Raw genomic sequence first — 21,821 nt, forward strand, 5'->3', positions numbered from 1 at the left:
TGATGCGAAACACCTAGAGCTTGGCAAAAATATTTTTAGCCAGCAATAGCCGAGCTACATGAAAAGACAATGCCAGAAAAGTTGATGAATAAAAGATTGAAGACTAAAACCAGTCAAAAACTAAAAGACTAAGAAAATAAAAAGGCAACATTTGAGAGAAACGGCCTTGAAAGAAGCTTCTTCTTCACGTTGTTCCAGTTTCTGTCATGACCTAATCGAAAATAAATAAATAAATATATTAAACCCTCACAAGGCCGCCCGCCTCCTCAAGTCTTTCTTACCTGTTGATGGCTCATCACCCCTCCTTGACGACTCCGGGGACAAACTAACAAGCTCACATACTAAAGCCCTTCTGATCACATTCAAGCTACTGCATTTTTAATGGTGCAATTAGCTCCAACGCTGCTGACTGTGAGAGCCAACGGCAGTCGGGGCCAACAAAAACTGAGATTAGGACTGTCATTAAGGTTGTTCATCATCGCCCTGTGCTCACTCCAATTATAGTGCAATCGTTAACTGTGGCAGGACTCTTGTTTTTCACTCTGCACAACCGATACTTGGCAAGATAACTGATTATGCGGGGCGAGAAAGTTTAAGAACTCCCAGAGAGAAAAGAAAAAACGAGGCTAGTAAAGATGGCGCGTTAGTAGAAGTCAACATGCACCAAAAGTATATAATCAAGACAAACCAAGAAGACTTGTAATGAAGGTTTTTGTTTTTCCCTGCACCGAGTAATAATTAACCTGAAGCACAGACGTCTTACTCAATAGTATGCTGCCAGGGGAAATAACACAGGATTAAGACAAGACAACAATTCGCTTTCTTTCCTTTCGTTTGTTATTGTTGTCTTCCTCTCTTCGCCCTTCCCTCCTGTCGTCCTTGCTCTGTATTTACGTAGCATCATGCTGCGTTCATATTTAAATGCAACCTGCATCTATTTCGGGGCGGCATAGCACAACAGAGAGCAAAACAAGTCTGGGGAAGCATGAAAAACAAGAAAGCGTGCATCAACAAGCATGAAAAACATCTAAAAGCTGAAGGAATTAAATAAGAAGAGAACAGTGAGGGCACCAGGCAAAAGAAAATAAGTGTGTACAGGAGCAGATCCTAAACAGCTACAAGATAAAGGAATAGACAAGCTTAAGCACAAAAGAACCGACAAAAAACATCCAGCTACAACCTGCTCTCTGATTCACTGTGTGTGTGTGTGTGTGTGTGTGTGTGTGTGTGTGTGTGTGTGTGTGTGTGTGTGTGTGTGTGTGTGTGTGTGTGTATGTGTGCGTGCGTGCGTGCGTGTTCTAAAAGAAGAAGCCGAGCACAGTGAAGAAACATGCGCAGTGAAACAGAGAGCAGAGGAGAGAGGCAGACACCGCAACACAGAAATTAAATCAGATTAATTCAATATATATTTGATAATTACCTGAATAAAATACTTTGTTTTTTTAAGTGTGTAATGTCTTTTTTTTTTTCAAATTCATCTTTACACTTACTTCTACATAAATTCATTTATAGCCACTTATTAGCATTCACTGAGATATTTAGCGGGGCAGCTTGGGTTACTGCCTGCATAGGGATCGTTAATTTTGTGAGAAAGATGCCCTATAAGTTACTTTTGACCACTCCCCTTTCATAACAGGTTACCACACCGGGTAGCTCTGCATGTTTGATTTTGCAGTTCTTGAGCTGGACGTCCCTCCTGATCCAACCCCAAAGGGGATTTGTGTCTCCAGCAGGACCTGACTAGTGTAAACCACACTATTGCTATTACAAGCTCACTTATGCAATGTTTAAAGAGCATTTTGCTTTAATACTGTTAAATGAACTGTCATTCATGTCAGTGTCACACAGATTTGTACTGGAATATTAAAATGTAATATTAACCAGAGCACAGTTCATATAAAAGAAAGCAGCTCTACCGACTGCTTAGAAGCACTAATTAAAAAGCTACTGAAAGAAACCACTGTTAAGAGGCTCTACCTCAGTAAGCAATAGTACCCAATCAATTTATAATGATTAATGAGGAACCACTGGACTACTAATATGTATGTTAATAAGAAACTTCTTGATAATGAATTATGCAGAACTGCCTGCCTCACTTTAGCGATACTAAAGAACAGATTTTCCAAGAGTAAAACTAGTCTTACATTTCTAGTTCAATATAATAGAAATAATAAGTAGCTCTAACACCACTAGGTAAATATGTTCTTTATCAGAGACACTGTACAAACACTCGTGATAAATGAATACAGTGTTTCAGATTAGACAAGATATTCTGAGGTTTTCCTGAATTTGTCTTGCAAACAGAAAATAGCTTTCTGCACACTGGATTTCATCGACAGCTTCTCTATAGTCAAAAATCACAATTATTTTTGAAAAGACATAATTACTCACAAATACTTGATTATTTTTATATACAGTTCTCAGCTGTGATACTGGTAAGCTAACACATTTTTCTGCAAGTGTAAATACATGATTCTGTGGAGCAACTACGCAACTATTTCATGAATCTTACAAACGATCACAATAACAGCAAAAGTTCCATTTGCTGAAAGTCAGACACTGTGAACCAGCTGATTTGATTAGTTTCATAACTGGATGTTGTTGGAAATCTTGATACACTGACTCACCCTCCATGGGAGTATTGCTATCTGGGCGATTAGCAAAAACTACGTCCACATACTCCAGCTGCATCCTTTGTAGAGAGCCTTTCAGACCTGACACACACACACGAGGGCAAAGGACACTCAAAGGTTAATGAACTGAAAGACTTTTACCTTATAACATGTTACTGTGATGTCATTTTAAACAATTTCACTCTTTAAGAAAAAAGTTTGTCATCTTTGGAGATGTTAAATTTGCATGTCTCACCTTCAATAATGTGTTTCCTTGACAACCCTCTCTCTGTCTCTGCTCTGATCGAATAAAACACATACATATCACATCAATCATAAACTGCACTTAATTAAATTAACTTAATTAAAAAACAGCTTCACTTCTTTTTTATCTTAAAAAACTGAATAAGATTTTTTTTCTAAAAGTTCCAGAAATTGTGGGAATTCAAACTGGTTTTACTTTGCAGACTTAAAGTCAATTTAAGTTACTTTTGAACCCCGCTGGGCGACCAAAAAACACGAGCTCCAAATGTACATTTCAGGCTCTTTAAAGTAAATAGGTCAGCGCACGCTCAGCTGTTCAGCATCATTATGCATCCAGACTCTGCAGGAGAGAGACGTAGCACAGACTCTGCGTTTGGAGGAAATGCTTGAAAACTAGAGAATAACCTCTTCCTTATCACAAGACCCAGTTGGGCAGCCTCTGGCTTGGAGCTTGACAGACTTTCTCTTTCTTTTCTGTGTGTGTGTGTGTGTGTTTTGGATGTGTGTGCTATAAAGTAGATTTCTTTATCGCCTCTCCTCTCTCTCTCTGCAGTCTCAGAAGAAGGTTCTCCCATTGGTTGTTACTTTACGTGACATGTTGCCATTCAGGTTGTTAACGGAGATTAATGGACACACGAAAACACGAGGAAACTTTCTTTGGTGCAGAGAGGCAAAAGTTTGAATGCTTTGAAAGACATTAAGGATATAAAATGATAAATGTAGCAGAGACAAAAGGAGAAAATATTGTCTTTTGTATGATATTGAGTGACTTAACTAAAATACATGCTTTATTGTTACTTATCTGAACAAAGTTAGGTGGTTAGGTGGGTTTTTTGTATGAGTTTTGTGAATATTTTATTTCTGTGACCCAGAAAAAAATCGTTTCACGTTTGCAAATTTACCCCAAGATCCTCGAGGTATCTTCAAATACTACTATCTTTCTGTCAGATGGTCCCTGTTTTGCTTGTATTGCAAGCGCAGATGCACAAGGACATATTTTTATTTTATTTGTATTTTATTTCTGTTGTAACACAGGAAAAGGAAGAAGAAGAAGACGGATACCAACCTTCGTGTAAACAATGCAGGATTTAAAAAGAGCTTTGCAAATGTTTCACATGAAAGAAGTGCAATGCAAGGGGTTTTTTTGCAAACAGATAATACATTACTGAGAATTTGTGAGCAACACAACCTAAAAAAATATTACAGTTCATATCATGGAAGTGAAGAGTTTGCAGGGTTTCTTACTTACTTTCCTCCCCAGTACAGTTTAGTTGTAATGACCAAGCTGGATCTCCTAGAAAGCAAAGAGAAAGCGGGATAAGGCAAATTTAGTGCAATGTGCTGTATTGTAATAATGTGACGTTTCTTCCTGTTAAAAGGGAGTTTTTCCTTCCCATGTGACCAGTGCTTGTTCATAGGGGTCATCTGATTGTTGGGGTTTTCTCTGTATTATAAAAAAGACTAATTACATTGCAGCTTTCCTCATTACTATGTCTGTTACAGCTATTTTCCCATTTTTAATTCATCCCTCCTTGCTAAGTTGTTTATTCAAAAGCACAGTCTTGTTGTTCCTCAATGTTTAGTCACACTGTCGGACTAATGAGCTATCCACGCAACAGGTGGGAAAATGCTACGCCCGTCTTGCTTAAGAGTTTTGATGACATCCTTGTCATTTCACATCTGGCGCTGTGTGAAATCATTAAACTCTACAGCATCTCACATGGCAGCAAAAGCAAACACGATTTCTGGTTTCACTGCATTAGAGTTGCAAATTAAATGCAGGAGCTGTGAGAGTGTTTGCAGACTTTAGTCACATGGGACAAATCAATAAATGCCCTGCAGCTCTTTATAATTATTATTCAGTGCTACCGGCACTGAATTCTCAACATATGACCAAGAAGTGTAAAGTAGAGCGCTTGTTCTTTCCATTTGTCATGACAGCACTCACAGACTGGTGTAGGCAGCTCAGTGCATGACACTGATCTGCCTAATCCACCTAATGATTAGCAAATACATGTTTCCATAGCTTCATTTAATAGAGTGGCAAGCGTTATTGTTGCATGGAGACTCCATCACTTATCACATGCTGTTGTTCTAAAACAAATTCAGTTAAGGTTATGGCTTCATATCAAACACGTCAGGCGGTGATCCCACAGTATCGCATCACTATGATCTGAAAATGCGACTTTTTGTGCAGCTTCTTTTGCACTCAGACATATAAATGTGCAATATTTGAGCTTCCTTTGATGTTACTGTAACTCCTCTTCTCCCCGTCTCCTACAGAGCCGATCAATAATAAAAAAATGAGCATGTTTAAATAAGTCCATAAAAAGAATATTTAAATTTGTGGAAAAAATGCCTGCAGGCAGACTTTCATGTGGAAGCTATTTCGCGCTGCTGTATTGTGTCTGTATTGTCCATGAACTAGACATTTAACTTCATTTAATAAAAGAAAAACAAAACTATGATGATAAGGCAGGAATTAATACTAATAAAAGTTATTTTTTCCTTTTTTTCCTTTGAGACAAAACACAATTCCTCACTGTAAAAGAAAAAAGAAAAAACAAAACACCGTTTCATGCATCTTTCATCTGCAACACACACACACACACACACACACACACACACACACAGATCATCCTTCTCCATGTTTCTCTCTCAGGCAGAAGTATTGGAGCAATCATACGTTTTAATGTCACCATTACCTCCAGCATTTCTTCTTGATGATGTTTCCTAGAATGATTTCGGCCCTGCGAGGCAATATAAACGAAGCGTTGTTATTAAATCGCACTTTGAAATCATAAACATTCCTTCCACAGTATCGGCCCACAGTACAGTGAGGAACAAAAGAGGCCCGCATGCAAACCGGTTGTTTATGAACCAGGCAGTTGGACGGCGTAATAAAAGGGTCTTCAAAAACTTATTATACTACTTCCTGCAAGTAGAAGTCTTTTTATTGGAACTGCAGTGCTTGCTGTTGCATTACGAGGTCTCTGACATACACTTTCATCTGTGAGGTCACAAATAAAAAGACCTCATAGATGAGACGGTAGCAGTGGTTGAGAAAAGCAAAGAACAGACACATGCAAGAAATTTCAAAACATTGCTACAATCCTGAACAGAAACCTACAATTTTGAATGAATAATGTCTGGACTTCTTTTAAGCTCATGAATAATCACACTAAACGTGACATAGTTTCTAACAGTTTAGAGAATATTATAGTAAGAGCACTTTGGTGACAGCGAGGCCGGACATCTGCAGCCCATTACACAAAAACACTGGTCTGCGTATCACCCACCTGCCGCCCGCGTACACCTCAGCTGTGTCAAACAAGTTGACTCCACTCTCGTAGGCAATCGTCATTAGCTGCTCTGCAACCTGGCAAGCGGTCAGATCGAGCACACACATGAAAAAAAAAGAGAGGATACAGAAAGGTTAGTTTGCAGTTTTTATTTTACCAAAAAGAAACAATTTTTTCCCTCTTCAGGCGCCTACTGATGAATCGGCCGCGAGGGAGCCACATTATGTCTGCATATCAATATCTTCCTTTTAAATATTCATGTGTTTCCACGGATACAGTGTCCAAGATTTACCCAAATCTCTTTCATAGTAGGAAAACATGACACACATCATCAGCCCGTGCAGCTTCGCATTTCATCTAGGAATCACTGCTGAGGAATTACAGCCAGAGGGCTTCCTCGGAGTATTATTTAACTGCAAATGAGTTTTACGCAGCACGTTACAGGCAATGGCGTATTTCAATATATCAAATATAAAAGACCACGCCATCTCGAGAGCGATTTAATAACACATAATCTGGTTTAGAGAGCATACAAAATGGCTAGTATGATATTAACAAAAGAAAAGCTGAGCTGAAGTGAGGCACAGAGAGCGTCCAGAGGAGCAGAAATGGCAGTCAAATACCTTCAGAAGCCAGACTGCCTCTTGGCTGGTCAGTAAGCTTGGTGTTATCAGATTTACGTGAACCTCATGTGACAGTGAACCACCTCAGTGACGCTCACCTTTATATTCATGCTTCACCTGTTGGTTCAGAACGACTGTGAACGTTTCCATTTTGATCAAGCAGAACTGTACTCGTGTGTAGCTACGCTGGAAGTTTGTTCATATTCATATTTTATTGAGTAAGTAGGGCCGCAGTGTAATTGGTGTCATGGTCCTGGGCCATGTGGGCCCAGTATTCTTAGTTTTCATGTATTTTTGTATTTTGTTCTTTATTTAGGCCATGCTTCCTGGGTTGATCTGTTACGTTGTTCCTTATGTGTTTTCCTTTCGTGACTCTTACCCCCTGTGTGCCCCTCTGTGTATTTATGAGCCCTCGTCTCTCTTTGTGCCTTATTCTATGTTTTCCCCAGCCCGTTATGTCTGCGTTCTCCCCGTGCTCTCTCTCCTCCTGTCTGAACCTCTGTGCCTGTACCCGTCAGCGTTATGTTCACCCCGCCCTGTCTCGTTATGGTTATCTGTGTCACCTGTGTTCCCCGTGTGTTCCCACTTTCCTCGTTAACCCTCTGTGTATTTCTGTCTGCGTCTTCCTCTGTTCGGCGTCGCGTTCTCCCTCATGTTGTGTGGATCTTCCTGTGTCTTCCTGCGAGTGTTAGTTTACTTTTCCCAGTTAGTTCTGTATGTCCTGTATTCTACCGTGCCAGCATTAAAGCTGTGTTCTTTAAGTTTATCCCCGTGTCTGTGAGTCTGCATCTTGGGTCCTTCTCCTGCCTGCCACACAACGAACCATGACAATTAGCTGTGAAAAATCATTCGACTTCACGGCCGTATCAGCTCTTTTCTCTTTAGTTAATTCATGCTTTGTGCCAGTGTGTGTGTGTTTGTGTGTGGCTTTTTTTTTTTAAATTTGCAGGCATGGTGACCATAAATCATCTAACTGAGATCCAATTTCCCTGAGGTGACTTTTATTACATGGAGGACTTTAAGTGAATTTACTGTCATTTCCCTGTGGAGTTCTGTAGTGACACAAGGGTGTGCTGTGTTGTGTTTGTGTTCAGGTGTCTGCTTGAAGTGCGTGAGTTTGTGCGAATGCATGTACAGTATGTGTGGGTTTTTGTGTGTGTGTGATGGCAGACAGTGGAGGCGTTGCTTCTAGAAGAATGAGATAACGTCTCCTCTGAGAAATGTTTTCAGCCTTCCTCAACCATCACTTTGCAACTAGCATGAAGCGGGATAGCATTCCTAGCCTCTGTGTGATACAGTGATAGTAAATTTGATTTTATTAGTATCTATTAGTAACTAACATTCCTTTGATAAACATGCTGAAGGCACATCCCCTGTGTAACGTAATGCAATATAGAACGGCAATAAAATGAAGGACAACACACACAAAAAGAAACAAAAGTCGTAAAAAATGGAAAAGGACCAAAAGGAAGCAAAATAAAAGTCAATAAAAAGTGCGTTTGTAAACTGATTTAAGATGTTGTAGCTACAGCAGCTCCCACATGGGCTTTTTGCTCGGAGGCAAAGCTGAAAACAGTCATTTATACTTTAAAATCCATTTTTAAAGTTAACCGCAAGCCCCAGAAAGGATTCTTGGTGAGATAATGTAGCATCACCTGTTGAAACAGCAGCACCTGTTCTCAATGGAGAAATTGCCAGCTGTGGAAAGTCTTAAAATGGCATTTTTACTTGTAGCAGCAAAGCAGGAATCCAAGTGGTGTTCCTCTACAGCAGGAAAAGAGAGAGGCATTCTCCATCTCCTGCCAACATAATACTGAGTAGTTTTAGCTGCTAAAACTACAACGAATCAGAAGAATTGTGCAGCTGCTGCCTCTTTATTCTAGTCTTGCAGTGGCAAACACTTTCAGAACCACCTGGGCGAGTCATCTTTGGCCTTTATACCAGCAGAGAGGAAATCAAATCCTGTAATCTTTTCTCTCAGTTATCTGTCCAGTTATCCATACATGAATGATGTTATGCCATGACTGAAAAAAACGAATCCAGTGTTTCAGATTGGTGCACCCTACAGACTGTATTTAAAAGACACACGTACTACCATGACAACAGTCATTTAGTTTATTGATTCAAGATCAGCATTTTGGACATCACCAGCTTTAGAGTGACAAATGGACCTGACAGAGAAATCAAAAAAATTCAGGAGGCACTGAAGGCGCCCCGATCTACCTGCCGAGGTCTGAGACTGACTGATTGTTAATCGGCCCAGTTCACACTCACGGCTATATGCTAATATGTTGTTAGCACAAAAGCGCTTCACTCTGAGTTGAGATAAAAAAGTGTTAGCGTGAAAATGTTTATAATGACAAACCTAACCAGACACCTAATCCCCCCATCTGGGTAAATAGAGACATTTTAAAGACGCTAAAAGGGGAAAAAGTAGCTAAAGCTAAACCCAACAAGAGTTCAGAGACAACCAAAAGCCAGGAGCCTTGGTGTGAGCCTCGGTATAAGCACTGACAGGATCAAAGCATTTTTAGAAAACAAAGAAGGTCGTTGTCTCATTACTGGTCAAAACGAGTCTGAAATTTGTTCTGTTACATAAATGTGTTGCATTTGCTTCTGTTTGTTTAGGTAAAATATTCAGAACCACCATCGGGTAAAATTTATTTCCATTTATTTCTTATTTGCACCTCTTTCTAGTAGCAGAGCACTTTATTTTGAAAAATCCTGTGTAGCATTTTAAAGTTCAATTAATTTTTTTTTTAATAAAATAATATTTTAAGAATATTAAGTTAAGAAAATCATCTCAGAAAGAGGAAAAGTTGGAATAACCACAACTGGAGCCATGCCCATCTTTTATATCCAGTCTTTAATGATTCTTTACAGCAAACAGCATTTTGTTCTGTTCCCTATCTGAAAAGTAATTTTATAAGTGTTTTTTTTCTCAGCCTAGTATAACCAACATCAATACAATATATTCATATATTTAATTTTTTCTTGTTTTTGTTTTTCTTCTTTTAAAGAAATGCATCAGATGCAAATCCAGTGCTTTCAGATAAGGTTCAGTGAACAGCCAGGAAAGGAAATAAAGGAAGGACATAACAGTGTCCACATTTCAAAATGGCTCATTCAGTCTCCGAGCCCTGGACTGCCATCAGACAAACAGAGCAGAATAAAAAGATGGAGCTGGATAATGGAGAGGTTAGAGAAAGGAGATGTCACTTAAGGAGAGAAAGATTTGGGGAAGAGGGATTACAAAGAATATGAAAAGCATGTTCTTTCCCTTATTGGTCTCTGCTGAGTGCAAACAGGGAAGCAACCTCATGCCAGAACTGTTGGCCACACCGGAGAGTCATTTTCAATAAAGTGAATGAATGGAGGTCTTAGGTAAGATAACAGCTACAGGATGAAGGATGAGGTAAGTAAGAAGCTAATAGATGGACTGCATAACTTAAAAGTGATGACAACTTAAAGCTGACATTTATTTGCTGGTAGAGTTTGAAACATGCAGAAGAGAGCGTTACAAGGACAGACTGAATTAAACCAGAACATGAGCGATAGTTTCAGGGTGACTGCTTATTCATGACGAGTCTCACAACATGCTAACAGGCCAGTCGCTGCCAAAGAGCCGAAAGTGACATTTGTGAAGTCAGAAAGTTTGCAGTGGTGTTGAAGCATCACTGCTTACTCACTTCTGCTTTGACTTCTAGGCATTTCAGATGAACTGAATATGAGTGAGGGCCTTCAAATGATGGGATGCTTTAAAAAAACAAACAGGCAGAAACTGCAGAAGCAGCACGTCTATAAAATAAAAACCTCCTCCTGTAGTCAAACACTGAGTCACTGTGAAGTTGCAGGAACACATGGGTGGCTTCAGGCTTCTCTCCTCCTTTTTACCCCTTTTTTTTTCTTCAGGCGCACAAAAGGTGGAAGACAATTGGATTTCCATAGACGGAGGGAATATAATAAGAAAAAAAATTGACTTATTTTTTTATTTCCACACAACCTCAGAATCAAGGCCGCAGCAGCTTCCCACATACAACCCACACAACCTTGAGCGAGGATTTTATGACTGCGCTGCCTCCTCCCCTTTCAAACTCACTGCATCGACGTTGACACAAACAAGAGACGTCGTCTTCAAATTCACTTTATGATTTATGGATCCACTTTTGCCCTTTTTGAATGAGTAAGCAATATCAGCGCCACGAACTTCCTGCCTGTCTGGGAATGTGTTATCGTTAAGACGAGGATGAGGCGCTTTGATAAGACGCGCTCTCCAAAAATTGCCCAGCGTTAGAAAATCTATATCAATAATGTTATTACACGATTATTCTGAATACAAATAAAGGGAAAATATTAGTGTTTTATGCATTTTTATCTCCGTTTGTGTGCTACAGTTGTTGTGCATTTCTTAATGAGGACAGGGACGCTGAACCCTGCTGAGGACGTTTTAGCAATTTAGGGCAGACTTGATGACAATGACATTGAACAGGGCACTGGAGGACTGGTTAACCTACCAGCACTGCATGTAATGATAGTTCTCTTGCTTTTGCATGTCCATCGAGACCCTCTGTCTGCCCTACCAGCTTCTTTTTCTGGTTGTTCCTACCATAGATCACTTTACAGAGAAGATTTAAAAATTTAAAACCACGTTCACACGAGCCAGCCAGAATTTATCATAACGCTCCCAGCTGTCACAGCCTGAAGAGTCTGAGTGATGCTACTGACACTGAACTGCGGACGTTCAGGATAATGGAAGGGGGAAAGGGTGCTAAGCTTTGAGTGAGGGTACCAAGTAAGTCAACGCCAGCAACCCTAAGGAAAGAAAAATAATACTCTTACATAAGCTTGGTGCTTCTGCGTACCCCTGGGTGAGCGCTGTTCTCTTCTGTGTCAATTTAAGTGTGTGCATATGTGCGTATGTGCGGTGACCAAGACCGGGACCCCAGGGGCAACATCAGAGCACGTTAGAGTTCATCAGCATAAGTGCAAAGGAGAATTTGGTGTGCACACGTAGCCATCATGCTGACCTTTTCTGTCCTGTGTGGACCAAAGTGTTGCGTTCCAAACAACGCGACTCATCGAACCTGAGGTATCGGTGAAGGCTGTGACTTTAAAGGAATAAAGCAATACAAAGTGAAACTGTGGAGTAATTGAGCCTGTGGGTGTTAGAGGGCTCTGTCAGTATGGTGTGCTGAAGGTTAACTGTGACACCACTCAGTCAGAAAAAAGCAGTCCTGACAGATGTCCCACAGTAACAGTTCTTTGGTGAACTTATGACTCTAACTGTTGTACAGAATGGAAAATCCCTTCACCAGATTATGTTTTTGCTCCTTTGTATTTTGTTTGATGGATTGTAGTTAGAAGAATTAACCTTCCTGGAGGACTACACAGCTGCACCTGCTTCAGGATCCTACAGACTTTCAAATAAATACGACACAGGAAAAAGAATAACTGGAAGTGTCAGTGGCGGGGCGTGGTCTGCAGGGGAGGCGGACGCACCTGAGCGGCATCCGCAATCACGCCTCGCCGACTTTAAGTCTGTACTGGGTCCTGCTGTAATGGTTGTTGTTAGTATGTGTCGGGTTGTGAGCTGCGGAGCTGCAGCCGAGTGCGTTTGTACAGCAACCGTGTGTTAATAAAGTACGCTGCAAAACATGGACATGTCGTTTCCTCTGCCGTGGATCATTTACAGTGTCAATCTGTATTTACTCTGATTCAAACCCCCCCCAAAAAAGATTGCATCTTTTTCTTTTTTAAACAAGAAATAAAACAGCGGAGAACAGAAATGGCTACGGATGACCACTCTACCTCGAATGCTGCCAACTTGTCTTGGCCTGCAGCCTTTTTTGACTTTGTTGGTAATTTTCAAAGGGAATTCAGTTTTGAATTCATTCCTTTTTTATGGCGAGTGGGCAGTGATGTGAGTGTAATTTTAAGCTACATTGTCTATTATGGCTCATCAGTTTCCTATATCAGTGCACTTGGACCCTTTTTTGCTGTTTCATCCATAAGTAAGGCAGCTTTCTCTATATAGCATATTTAATTGCATTTAAACATTTGACAGGCAAAAAAGTTGTGTCATTATTTAATAGGTAAAAAAAGAAGCCACACCAACCAGTCTAATGTGCCATACACTGTACATCAGTGTAATCAATGCGCAGACTGCACTGACATCAAGTAGACATGTAAAATAAAGGAAAGTGTTTCATACCTCGTCTGTTATCTGTCCTCCAAATGTCACCCATGTACCTGGAGGGAAGAGAGGCAGAGACATTTCATCGTTAGGGAACATTTCTTTACTGTCAGCCCTCTCTGTCTGTGTCAGTGTGTGTGTGTTTGTTTGATATCGTGAAGTAAACAGAACTAATCCCGGGGCTGTGACACCATTCGAGGGAGGCTGTCAAGTTCCCAAGAGAAAAATCTGTCCTGTTTAGAGCTGCTGCTCAGTACTGAAGTATCACCTAGTGTGAGCCCCTGTTAGCCCTCTCTGTCTTTACTGATGACTGTTCGTTTGCTACGGCCGTGCATATTTGGAAGACCTTGCATCCCCTGTCCTCATGTGCTTGTGAATGTGAGAATAATGACGCCACAGTCCCGATTGTCCCGCAGACAATACCGATAAGCCAGACAAAAGGCTGAGCCGCCACAACCAGAGGAGACACTAAATCCTCAGCACATTCCCTCAGGGAATTATGCACATAGCTTTCTATTCAGATTGAGTGAAAACAGTTTTAGCTATCTGAAAGGGTCCCACTCTGCCAGACAGACAGAGAGACAGGAACACCTTTTTATATCAGTAAAGTGTCTGCTGCTCACCTGTTAATGCAGAAAGGCTTATGTGTATTTTGGTAGTTGCAAGAAAATCTGGGCTGCCTGACAAGATATGAGGCAGTTCACCTGTGAAGTTTGGCAGCAGGTCCATGGAAACTGTCATCACATATTTTTTCCTAAATTGAGCTAAAGGAAACTTCCAAAAATGGACCGTGTCGGATAAAATGGTGATTAGGCATTGCACAACTTTGCCAGTCTTCTGTTGCTTTTTCAAAATGTGTTGAATTCCATGCATGAATAAACATCGCAATTTCAGCCTAAACACCAGAAAACCCTGGTGGAACATTTCATAACTAATTATGTTTTTTCGTGGTCACCAAATCGTAAATTGACAGGTTCATAAATAGCACTTTTCTAGTCTACCTTAGCACTCAACGCACTATTTACAACCTGTCTCATTCACACATTCATACACTTTTTACTGCATCAGTGAGCTTTCTGTCTAGCTCTACTCCTGCGCCACAATCACCCTACAAGCAGCTACAGTCACCTAATGCAAATGTATCACAAGGGCATTAAGAAAGGCTGAAGAAAGTTTACCACTTTATGAAAGACAATGTGTTCAGACAGTTAAACAGAAGGTCACATTTTTGCTATCTTCTATTGTACATAACATCTTTAAAATATTCAGAAATTTAAGAGAAATAATAATCCTGAACCCCATCCCCCACTCCCCAAACTTTTCCACTGGTAATACTTTTATTCATACACTATATGAATAAAAGTATGACAAATCCATGCCACGAAGCTCCTTGTGTACAGTTTTTGTACTGATGTTAATGCCAGAGGAGATTTAGAGCTCTGCAGTTCCTGAGCCAGCAGAACATTGGTCACTTTCATTCACTGTGCACCTCTCCACAACCTCACTCTCTACCTTTACAGGGTCTAGCACTCCATGGCTAAGTTACTGTAGTTCCTAAAGTTATTTATCCAACCAACCAACCATCCATCCATCCATCCATCGGGCAGCAGCAGTCTAAGGAGAGAAACCCAGACCTCTATCCCTAGCCACCTCATCCAGCTTCTCTGAAGGAGACCGAGACATTTCGTAAACTGATTTGCTGCAACAGTGGCATCCGATTACATCTCCACGCTTGAATTCAGTGAGATCTTTAGGAGGACTGATTCTTTCACAAAGCCTTGACTGCATGGCTACACGCTTGTCTTTATACACCTGTGACAATGGGACTGAAAACACCTGGACCTACACAGTCCAACTATGTACTTCAGTTTTACAATGGGCTTCACAGAGGACGATTTCAGTGCCAATACTGATCCAGAACATAACACATTTCACAAGCATCAGTTATATTTTATTAATCTATTCATACTCACTGATCTCTTTTTGTAACACATATAAACATTTTATTTGGATCACGTGAATTTCATGTACTGACCTATACATTTTGATCATTTTTAGTACAAACATTGCTTTCAGTAAGTCACAGAGAACATGGTGTGTCCTTCTATCTTTCTCTCAGTATTCATTTCCAATAGTGATGAGGCTAATAAAGCAACCCCTCCAACCAACTAGCCAACCGATCACTCTCTTTCTTAGGATATTTTTTAATTACCTCCGGGCCATGCTAGTCTCCACCTATTTCTGCTCTCTTTTTTATTAAATGTATTATATCGTCATTCTCTTGCCCACTCCGTGCTCTAGTGGTCCCAATTTCACACCAAGTGAACACGCAGTCTTTCTTCTTCAGGCCTTGTTGACCTCAGCAGCTCGGCTGTCATGAAACAATTTATAAACCTCAGAGAAAGCGTCGGGAAATGAGAAGAAACTCTTCATTCCCAACAGGCAGGATGCTTTTGATATCCTACAGCTCATTATTCCATACATTGCAGCAGCATCAACTCCACTGAGGTTTAACTTACAGATGACCCCCGGAGGATGTATTGGATCTTTTTGGTGCATAATGAAACTGATTTAATAAGGAGCTAAAAAAAAGATGGGGTTTAAACATACATCATCATCAAAAGTTTTTTAAGCAGAGGTGGAGCCTGGGTGAAGTGACGCCAGCGGCGGGTGGGAAAAAGCTGCCTTTAGACTTCCTTAACACATGTTACCATGGCAGCTTCCGTACGCCTCGAGTGTACCTGCGGTGCAGTCATGAGGGCTAATCCTTATTATACAGTGTATGTACAGCGCGGGTCATTTCTTATCAACACGTGCGCATAAAGTTCGCCGCTGTGTGTTGTAATATCCGTGTCGACATTTGGACGTTGTGTGTGTCTGTGTGTGTGTGGGCTCAATCATCCCTTAAAGCTGTCTCCAGCATGGTGGAAATGTAATCACAGCTGACGATGTCCAGTGGCTGCTCTGGGCTTTGTGTCTGAGGCTCAGCGTGGGATGAAAACCCTGCGGAGCTCTAGTGTCAAGGCCACTGCTCTCCGAGATCCAGCTGACGTTTCTGTTTGATGGAAATTAAAGCCCTGAAAAAAGACAAGCTTTCTTTTTTTTTCCTCTTTTTTTTTTCTTGCAGCTGCCAGTGGAAAGTGCTGGAAGAGTCACTTGATGTTGCTATGCAACAATAATAAACCTGATAACCTTGCAGAGCCTTTTTCTAAACCTAAAAACTGTTCACATCAAGAAACAAATCGGTAACATTTATAATAATGGAACAGACATAAGTCTAAAGGCCTTTCTCATTTCGGCTTCCTCGACCTTTTCTATCAGATTAGAATTTGTTTTCAAAAAGCAGGTGAAGTAAAACCAAAATAAACCAATACGATCGCAAGAAGAAGTTAAAGGGGAGGAATATGATGAGAATATAAGCAGCTTTGTGGAAAGAGCTTTGTGTGAGTCCTTTTAACCTAAATTTCTCAGAAGTGGACCCAAGTCCGGTGCCTGGCAGTGTGATGGATGGCACAAATTTAGATGAAGCATTTCTCTGTCTCACTTAAACCGACCTCTTCACTCTTCTTTTCAGTATTTTGAACCTTTCTGGCTGCAAATGGAAAGGCTGAATCAGCAAAGGTACTGAAAGTTTGAAGTGAGTATATTAAACTAACAAAAATCCCCTGGTCCTTCCAACAACACACTGTGGGGCTATTTAAATGTCTAAAATCAGTTAATAACCATATTTATGTATGGATATGAACCTCCATACTGAGGCATATGCATATTTATGCATAGCTAGATATGCATGTTTTTTGGTATTTTGACCTGTATTTTATACCTTGTATGGTGCCTTTTATTTTTATAATACATACACACAAACACAAAGAAAAACTCATTCTCTCTCTCTCTCTCACACGCACACACGCACACACGCACGCACGCACACACACACACACACACACACACACACACACACACACACACACACACACACACACACACACACACACACAGACTCCTTTGGACCTATTTTCATTCCAGTTTTATGCCTTTGTCTCCTGCACAAGTTTTATTGATTTTCATCCTTCGTCTCCTGTTAAATCCATATCTATTTCTACCTTGTCTACTCTTTTGGCTACAGTGTGGCTCACAGGTAGTGAACAAGCCAACAACATAAGAAAGTATATATATATAAATTCTAGAAATACAGGAACTTAAAAAAAGGCATTTGTCATAAACTGCCTCATCTCTTGTTCCTAAGATGATCAGCAAGAGCCAGCTCAGATCATCAGATGCAGTTTGTTGGCAGTGGTTATATCACTACCTGAAGACCAAGGTTACAGCCACAGAGGACTTGAGTGAAAAGTAGGAGGAAACTTTAAGTGTTGCATGGCGAAGTATGACTGATTACTGAGGCTGAACTAATAAAGGTGATCATTTTCATTGAATTGCATGAAAGTACAAGTCAAAGTTAATCTGTTAATCTCGGCGACACGGCGACACGCACACAGAGGTCCGACCTCTTCCTGTCTTAAACACTGCAGGATTTTCCAGGAGAGCCATTTTAAGAATTCATCAATCAATTGTGCCGCATCAGTGCAGCAGGCTTTAAAGGGGAAAAAAAAGTCCTGGATTGTGTGCTATGAGCGAGATGACAGATTACAAAGTTTTTGGGTTCACACAGAAGTGCTGAAGACTCAAATAATGCTGATCATGAATTCTGCATCGACTTTATTTTTGGTTTTGTCAGCAACTAAAAATAGGTTTCCACAAACACTCTGTTTTCCATGTTCCACAACCAATCAGCACTGCTGGAGCCAGTGTGTGTTGACAGCATAGTGAGGCCACTGCAGACCCCTATAGGCACTCTGTTAGCTTTCTCACTGACTGAAGAGATAATGGTTTATCTGCAGCAGCAGACAGCCAACACTGAGAGGACGCGATGAATTCACTAATCACCTATCAGTTAATCCAGCCTCCAGGTCTCTCACTTGTGATAATCACCTTTTTAAAAAAAATCAATTCATTTTCCATTAACTGGTGAGAGGTTTTTACATTTGCAGACAGTCGTTACACGGTCTGTGACTTTTTCAGTTTCATATGAAAATAAATTGAGCTAACATGACATTAGGCTTTGACTGAATGTGGAAGAGGTTGATTAATTGTTAGTGGGATGGAAATAACTGATTAAACTGAGCTTCAGATACTAATAAACAGATTATATTTAACTGTCAGCTTCAGTGAGAGTGTGTAAACAGTTTCTTATTGTGGAAGGCTGCCAGGAAAAATAGGAGGCAGAACTCGCTGAGTAGTGTTGGATTAATAAACAGTTTTTTCCCACTTGTTTGCACGTCGTTAAAAGACAGATTAATCTGAAAACACTGCAAAGTGAGCTTTGTTTGGTGGTGTGATCATTGCACTGCCTGCTGTAACTGCACAGGCACAGAGCTTCTGCATACTCGTGCTGTGAAGGAGTTTCAATTCAGTTCTTTAGAACTTGAATAGGACTGCAACAGAAATGTCCCTGCACACTAGTGTGTGTCAGCTAGACTGAGCAAACTTAAACTGAGGACTGCAGAACAATTTCTAAATAACTGGAGTTTCCTGTCTTCATGAAAATCCAAATCATGAACCTTTATGCCTTTTATGAGTGTTCTGAGAGAATAATTATTTTTAATGATTAAGTATATCTAAGATCCAAATATATTTTATGATGACCAATACCGTGGAGTACTTTTAAGGCACTTTTAAATCTTACACTTATCAGTAAAGTGCTGTGAAACAAACTTGTTCAAATCTTTGCACTTGCCAAAACAGCCCTGACCCGTCGAGTCGTGGACTCCATTCCTCTGAAGGTGTGCTGTGGTATCAGGATGATGTCAGCAGCAGGTCCTTTAAGCTGCGAGGTGGGGCCTCCATGGATTGGACTGAGCTCTGGGAAGAGGTCACAGCCACCAGGGAATCCTAGTGCTAGGTGTTGCCCGGGTAACACTCACCCAGCTATTCAAGTGATGTGAAAGAAAACATGGTTCATCAAACCAGGCCAACTTCTTCCACTGTTTCGTGATCCAGTGCTGAACAGATGTCAGCATGGGCACTCTGAATGCTCTGTGGCTATGCAGCCGCATGCACAACAAACAGCGACAGACTGTGCATTCTGACACCTTTCCATCAGAATTAGCATAAACCTTTTTGGCAATGTGAGCTACAGCAGCTCGTCTGTTGGATCTGACCACACGGGCCAGCCTTTGCTCACCATGCAGATCAATTAACCTTGGCCACCCGTGACCCTGTTGCTGGTTCACCACGGTTCTTCCTTTGACCGCTTTTGATAGATGCTGACCACTGCAGACCAGTAATCCCCCACAAGAGCTGCAGTTTGGAGATGCGCTGACCCAGTCGACCCAGTCATCTAGCCATCACAATATGGCCTTTTGTCAAACTCGCTCAAATCCGTGCGCTCGTCCATTTTTACTGCTTCCAACACAACTTTGAGGACAAGATGTTCCCTTGCTCCATAATATAGCCCAGCCACTAACAGGTGCTATGATGGAGATACAATCAGTGTCATTCCCTTCACCTGTCTGTGGTCATAATGTTATAATGTTATGTAGTTATTTCTTGACAACTGTAGACAGAAATGTGGACACCTTACCATGCTCATTAGCTCATTGTCCGGATGAGCTAACATTTCATTTGTCACATTTTGGATTAAAAAGTGCCTAAAAGATTTGCACAGAAACATACGCACATGTCATTAAACGCTCTCACTGCACACTCCAGATTTCATCCTTCTACATCCTTCTAGTGTTAAAATAGAGTTTGGATGGAGAAAGGATTGGAGATGAGGAGGGAAGAAGCGCGGTCCACAGAGATAAAGACAGTGAGCGATGGAGACTGGCAGAGCAAGGGCAAAACTGCTAAACAAAGACAGTTAGCAGTTATGTTGTTTGTTTTCCTCTTTTTTTCTTGACTTTCCTCGTTCTTGTCTTCTCAGCTCTCCCTCCAAACTGCACTGTGTCCCTGGGAATTGGACTTGTTGGGAATGCTAATTCATCTGTGGTGCAGGTTATCTTTTACATTTTGAGTAAGCACAAGGAAACAGCTTGGAAACAAGCTATGCTAAGTGTTCTTAATCGAATCCCTCAGTTACAAAAAAAATCATGTTCTTAATCAAATATCTGCATTAAACGTTAACACAACCTGATTTTGGTGACAATGACACTTTTTCCAAATATTTGAATTAATTGTAAAGTTTATCTGAAAAAAATAACCTCAGCAAATTGAATATAATAGTGATCTATCCTAGTAATGGAAACTGAAATTGTTCTACTTTATTATTTATGTTTTATTTGCAGTACTGCAATTACACCTTAAATATATCGAAAATGTTGCTTTTCTCCTCTTTTGTTTAAGTGCACCTCAGCAGTGTTGCTCTGAATCTTAAACACAGCAGCAGTCATTATTTTTGCAGTAGCTGCAGTGTGAAGTCAGCCACTCCGTGTCAAGGTCAATTTGCTCCTTTATTGTTACATAACTCTTGGACGCTTTATCTAAAACACACTTCTTTTTGGCCAAGTTGAGCAGTTTCTAACTTTTAAAAGCAGCCCTGGGTCCTTGGTTAAGAGTGCAGCAAAGATAAAATCACTGAATCACTGAAACTGACGTGATTAACTCATCTGTATGGATCTAATGTCTCAGTGTGAAAACCAGGATTATTTACAGTTTAAAACTGATGAGATCTCAGGATTTGCCAGTAAACAGGTGGGAAAACATTTTCAACTGCTTAAACCACATGTTTAAAAAGTCTGTGTATCCCCCATGGCATCGTCATAACTTTGCAAACTGACAGCCATGATTTAACATGACTGACTGAGTGTGTCATCATATTTTGTTCTGATGAACTTTGGTCTGACAGTACAGTAGAGCTATGAGAATAGTTACAGACAAGTCTCTCACAGCGTACACCCATTACATCCTCATCTATTTTCTCTACCATCAAGTGTGACAATGAAACACAATTTAGCATCCTGCCCTTTGCCGTCTCTCTTCCCCCCCCTCCCCTGCCAGCATCATGTCTGGCCTGCGCGCAGCGTGTGGCAGGTAGCTAGCATTATGCTGACCTTTTCTGCACTGTGGATTTCAGCCAGTTTGAATCAGACATCTCAATCTTCCATGAACCACCTGAGGCAGCAGCCCTCAGCATCGTCCTGAGGAGGAGCCAAACCTTACAGCCACACAAGTAAAAGTTCTGCATTGCACGCAAAGGCGTCCCTGGAAAATAATTTTGTGTCAGCTGCATATTTATTAAGAAATCCATTCAGCAAGCTGTGTCACCTTAAAATTAAAGGTGGTGCATGTTTGTATAGTATATACATAGTATACTACACATAAACACCTCTTAATATACAGTATGAATGGCATGAGATACTTTTTAATGATGCTTCAAAAACTTACACATCTGATTTAGCCTTTGCAGTAATTTTTGTCGCTCAACAAAAGGTTTGAGGTTTTGCAGAAACGTGACCACTAGCCACGTTAACTCAGCTGCCATTTTGAATGTACGACAACCATGGCGACAATGTAGGATCAAGTGAATGAGGCTCCAGTTCCACAAGCCTAGAGAGTCGTCTGTGACCATCTGGAAACCACTTGACACCAGGGGAAAAAGAGTATTCCCCAGCCGGCTGACAAAATCCTCCACGTGATTGCATTGGTAGCTAGCATGTCGCAGCCACCAAATTAATCACCCTCCAGCTACTTTGGGAGCTGTAGCGAAACTGTGAAACAGACAATGCAAAGTAGAAAAAGCAAAAAAATGTAACAGCTGTGCCTAAGCGCC

The 21,821-nt window shown here is 40.8% G+C and overlaps 1 protein-coding gene across 4 annotated transcripts in view; it reads right to left on the reverse strand.

Moving 5' to 3' along the window:
• The window catches only part of kcnab1a (potassium voltage-gated channel subfamily A regulatory beta subunit 1a), a 136,500-nt gene that overhangs the window by 7,876 nt on the left and 106,803 nt on the right, over positions 1–21,821 (reverse strand). For all 4 annotated transcript variants that reach the window (XM_076892278.1, XM_004561356.4, XM_004561357.4 and 1 more), the window contains exons 3-8: positions 13,013–13,050; positions 6,176–6,255; positions 5,582–5,626; positions 4,126–4,170; positions 2,869–2,912; positions 2,628–2,714 (exon numbers count right to left, since the gene is read on the reverse strand). In XM_076892278.1, coding sequence (XP_076748393.1) covers positions 2,628–2,714; positions 2,869–2,912; positions 4,126–4,170; positions 5,582–5,626; positions 6,176–6,255; positions 13,013–13,050 — 339 coding nt within the window. The remainder of the gene's footprint in view (positions 1–2,627; positions 2,715–2,868; positions 2,913–4,125; positions 4,171–5,581; positions 5,627–6,175; positions 6,256–13,012; positions 13,051–21,821) is intronic.

The sequence above is a fragment of the Maylandia zebra genome, linkage group LG14 (genome assembly GCF_041146795.1).
Source record: "Maylandia zebra isolate NMK-2024a linkage group LG14, Mzebra_GT3a, whole genome shotgun sequence".
Classification (NCBI taxonomy): domain Eukaryota; kingdom Metazoa; phylum Chordata; class Actinopteri; order Cichliformes; family Cichlidae; genus Maylandia; species Maylandia zebra.